General features: G+C 36.8%; 1 protein-coding gene across 1 annotated transcript; it reads right to left on the reverse strand.

Annotated features, from left to right (window-relative positions):
• Positions 1–426: 426 nt before the first annotated feature.
• Positions 427–4,651, reverse strand: LOC112715681 (polyadenylate-binding protein-interacting protein 12). The gene is made up of 12 exons (XM_025767473.3): positions 4,155–4,651; positions 3,967–4,015; positions 3,202–3,858; positions 2,989–3,099; positions 2,842–2,886; positions 2,663–2,735; positions 2,470–2,582; positions 2,298–2,357; positions 2,134–2,181; positions 1,953–2,021; positions 935–996; positions 427–821 (listed from the first exon to the last, which is right to left on the reverse strand). The coding sequence occupies exons 3-12, from the start codon at positions 3,757–3,759 to the stop codon at positions 764–766; spliced, it is 1,197 nt and encodes a 398-aa protein (XP_025623258.1). The 5' UTR covers positions 3,760–3,858; positions 3,967–4,015; positions 4,155–4,651; the 3' UTR covers positions 427–763.
• Positions 4,652–5,046: the final 395 nt, after the last annotated feature.

Below are 5,046 nucleotides of genomic sequence, written 5' to 3' on the forward strand. Positions count from 1 at the left end.
TGGTGGTTTTAATAAAACGATAGAGAATCATTCCAAACCAGAAAAATAAGGTGGCTTCCTCATGACACGGAATCTAATCCTCCACCTACCAAGTGGTTGGTAGAAGAAAATATGCCCAGAAAAACACAACACTAATAGCATCCAATGCTTGGTTTATACTAAGAAAAAAACATTAAAAAAAAATACAACACTACAAGTGAGTTTTGATGATGGTTTTGGGTTAGGCTACGCAACATGACAATATCAGTAGATGGCCATGTTACGGTAATATCAAGAAGGAACAAACAAAGCAAAAGGGTGAGATTCCAATTTTGGCACAAGAAAACAACATCAAACTATACCAAATGCAATAGACAATTAACCGCTACTTAATATGACATACCATAGGTTTAAATAAAAAGATCATAACCAAATAAACAGCTCATGTTGAACGAAGGCTTTGTAACAAGTTTCTATTTAAATAGTAAATTCCGGATGTTAGGAAACATCCAAACCATAAAGTTTGCACGTTGCGAGGTCAACACAACACATTGTGCATCATAAATTAACCCATCAAGATCCTCGAGTGCCATCGAACTCTACATATGCTAAGGAAATAAAAACCCGGGGGGAAACACAGATACCATTACTGCAAGACTCGAGGACAGAAAGTGTTTTGACTAAATGCCAACGGGTACCTTACGACATATCTGTTTCTATGTATGTATATATGTAAATATTATCTCAGAACAGCAATCAACCCCAGAAACATTTTAAGGATGATTCAGTGCATAGCAGTGCGTGGAGCACGGGAACGGACTGGTGTCTTCGATGGACTTACCCTGCATACAGAAAAATAATAATTGTTTAAGAGTTGAAGACTTCATTTCATAGTGTTTCTTTTTTCTAGTTTTTCTAACTACAGTTGAAATCTGGAGGAGTATGCCAATCCAACCTTATAGGCAGTGCACCCAAAATCACACCACTGCAGCTCAGAGCTGCGATTGCACTCTCAGCCTGCAAGGAAGAGGCAAACAAATTCATCAGACCAAAAAACCATAGGGCGACAAAATAATTGGGAGAATATAGACAATATATCATATCAAGGGAGCGTTTGGTTGGAGGATAAAAATGTTGAGAAATTTTTCATGGATGTCCACAAGTAAATATCCACAATAATTTCCAGCCCATTTTTACCTTCAAACCAAGCATACCATAAAAAATAGAAAAAAAAATTGAAACTAAATGGAGACGGAACACACAATTTAAAAGTAAAAGAAGCCACATCTCTCAACCACATGAGGCATCATAGTACATGTTAGGAGTGAGAAGTAGTCGAGAACCAACATTATTTAATATTTATCCACTTCAACTTCCAAAGGTGGAAAATCATTTTCAAATACCAGATCAAAGACTCCCGTAAACCACTTGGGACTTTCCCGGTACACACCAATTTACCAACCCCACCCTTCGTCCCTCTAGTTGCTCTAGTTACACCTCAGAGCAGCTATGTCGAATGCATGACAAATCAAATGGAGTGGATCCCACCTCCATGTTACACTTTAATAGCAAGGAGTTGAGGGACGAGCAACAAAGGAACTTCTTAAGACCCTGACTACAGCAGGATAAATTAATCACTTTTACTTTGTTTGAACAAATTTACCATTACAACCTAATTTTCACAGCACTAAGTTCACAGGTTGGCTCTACTTCAATTTGCAAGCGATTTCATTGATTGGCATGCTCAAATATTTATTTTGTTAAGAAATGATTATGATAGAAAGATCCAAATGTTCCCAGAGAAGCTATCAACAAGACACGACTACTGTGGAATGTAACAATAATTAGTAAGAACAGAATGGAACTCTTTAAATAGCAGTAAAGTCAGATGCATAGCTCAGAAATGGGAAATTAAGAATTAGGTGAATATTAACTGACTCGGATGAAAATAAGAAAGACAAATGAATTATTACCAGTGCAAACTCAACGAATGCAATTCGAGTTGAATGATGGTAATCTCCAAGAAGCCTCAAGCGGTGAACCTGTATTCAACCAACAAAAACCTCTTAAGCAATGGACCTAGAGAACTATATAATAACATATTTCAATTCATCTAACAAATGCACATTTCCTGGTCCATGAACAGTTACTAACCTCTCCACATATAGATTCAAAGAAGCTTTTGACATCTGCTTGAGTGAGCTGTAACAGAAACAAGAAAGAAAAGTTAGGAATTAATGAGCCATATTTGCTGCAACCTGCAAAACAGACATTAGAAAGCGAAACTAATATATCCTAAGAAAGGGTCAGATCACCACCTTCTTGTCGATATTTGTGCAATAGATTGTTCTTGAGCACATCTCTCTTTCATCTTCAGACTGAGAATAAATCATCGTTAGAAATGTAGAACCGAAAAGAATATATCAATCATCTTCTAGAAAATATCTTGAGTGAGCCCATGTGGGATAAAGAAAAAAAGAAAGAACTTACCCTGGGCAAAAATGTTGGGTTGACAGGTGCAATGGCAGTTTTTGAAGGTAGCACTCTAAGTGGATAATATCCGAGCATAGTTCCAGAAAGGCTCAAAGCAGCCCTTGCACCATCTGCAGAAATAATAGCATTAGTACGGCAAAATGTTAATAACTAGAGCATACAGACATCATTTATTAAGTTGAACCATTACCTTCATCCGTAAACTCAATGAAAGCAAACCGAAGAATAGAATTGGGATCCCCGCATACGCGGCAGTCAACGACCTATATTCATGAAAAAGGAGTTCATTTAAAAGTAATCACAAGGTCAAATGTCATTAAGAAGCACATGTCGCAACTCGCAAGCAAACAAAATGTAACCGTTTCCTACCTGGCCACAGTTAAGAAAGAGAGCCGCCAGCTGCTCTTCGGTAACCTAGATACCAACATAAAAAACCACCTTCCAAGTGAATACACATTGCATTCTTTGCAAGTTAGCTGAAATGATAAAATCCATAAGACAACTAAAAACATGTACCAGCTGATCAATGTCAGACACATAAACAGTCCTCCTAATCATCTCTTCCCTTTTCTCCATATCCATCTTATTATTCGCTCTACGCTTCCCTTGACTATAGCCATTCTTCCTCTGCAACAAGCAATTATTGTATCAATAAAAATTCAAGGCACAAGTTAAAAGATAATATTCCACCATTGGATAAATAAAAAAAAAATTCTTCCAAGTTCATACCCTTCTGTTAGTCTGGCCATTAGCATTGCCATAATTATTGTGGAGCAGAAAATTGTTGGCGAATCCAAAAGCAGCAGCACCACCAGGACCAGCCAAGTAACCGTGACTGTTGGCGAGCGACGGCGGCACAAACTCCTCAGCCATGGGGTTCAACTTTGACAAAAGCTCCTCCAAATCCCTCATCTCCCTCTTATAACTCTCACCACAGTTCTCCCCATTCCTTACCGCATTAATCCCAACATACCCATCATTGTTGACCACCATCTGTTGACCCTGGACTCCGTTTCCATCAAACCCATTTCGAATCTGACCCACCTGAGCCTTGTAATTACCGTTAGTGACTGACACAACAGTGTTTGCACCTCTGTCTTGGTTGAATACACCGTTCAGATTCTGATCACCACCACCACCGTTGACAGCGCCTCCTCCTCCGCCGCCGCCGCCGCCAGACCTTGCCTTTGATTTCTCCATCTCAGTGGTGTCCGATGAGACAACACTGTTGTCCAAATTTTGACTGGAAGAACCGATTTTGGCCCCAGCATTCTCAGCAACAGCCATAATCACGGAAATAAGAAGACGCACACACACCCCCAACCCACTTCCCTAGATGTAAAAAAGCTTCCTCCTTTTTTTCAGCTTTCAGGTTTATCAGTGAATCTGTGTCCCCCAACAAAAGAAAACAAGAAAAGAAAAAACTATACTAAACTAACAACAAGAGAAAGAGAGAGAGAAATGAAGCATAAGAGCATGTTAGGGGAGACGTACCTGGGTTTTAATGTAACAAATTTTCCATTGACATAAGATCAAGCTGATCCTGAAGATCGTCAAAAATAGAGGTTACTTTAAAACCCCACAAAGGGAGAAAAATAAATAAAATATGTATATATGGAAAGAGAGAGAGAGAGAGATTGGTGAAAAAGAGATAGAGAAAAAGGTTAAAGATATTATCTTACTAATTTATTTACTGAAGAAGAAGGAGGAGGAGGAGGAAGAAGAAAAGATGAGTGATGGTTATTAGTGTTTGTTGGAGAGAGAGAGCGAGAGAGAGAAAGAAGAAAGAGATGATTTATCTTCGGATCGTCCGTTTGAGGGTGCAGTGGGGGTTTGGGAGGTAGCTGGGGAAGCTGAGAAGAGAAAAAGAGAAAAGGAGAAGGTCCGAAATTAAATTGATAACGATGATGAAATGAGATGAGATGATCAACCAATGTATGTATCCAACAGAACAAAATGAATTGAACACAGCAACACCAACACCCTCATTGCTCATTAGTCATTACATTACATTACATTTTTTTCTTTTTTTATTTTAATTACATTACATATAACACCCAAATAAATTTACTTTTTTTGCATCAATTTCCATTACTGCCCCCCGTCTCTCTTCTCTCTCCCTCCCCATAATTTCTACATACATGTCATGGTCATGCCTTCCATAGCATCGCATCCGCCATCCACAAGGGATAATGGGATATATATATATATATATATATATATATATATATATATATATATATATATATATATATATATATATAAAAGAATATTAGGCTAAGGATGCATAGAGTTCAATATGAAAGAATATCAAGTTACTATAGTAAAAAAATAATAAAAATAAATAATATTACACCTAGTATAACAATCTTTATGTCTAGAGTAAAAATTAATTATTCACTTATAGTCTCTCAGGTTTTAGATATAATAAAAGAAAAAACTTTTAAAATAAATAAATAATAAATTAGTGAAAATTAATACAAAATATAATAAAAATTTAAGAAAATGATATTTTACTAGATATATAAAAAAAACTATTAAGATAAGAGAATTATATTATAAATATCTAAAAAA

Source organism: Arachis hypogaea, chromosome 10 (assembly GCF_003086295.3).
Source record: "Arachis hypogaea cultivar Tifrunner chromosome 10, arahy.Tifrunner.gnm2.J5K5, whole genome shotgun sequence".
Taxonomy (NCBI): domain Eukaryota; kingdom Viridiplantae; phylum Streptophyta; class Magnoliopsida; order Fabales; family Fabaceae; genus Arachis; species Arachis hypogaea.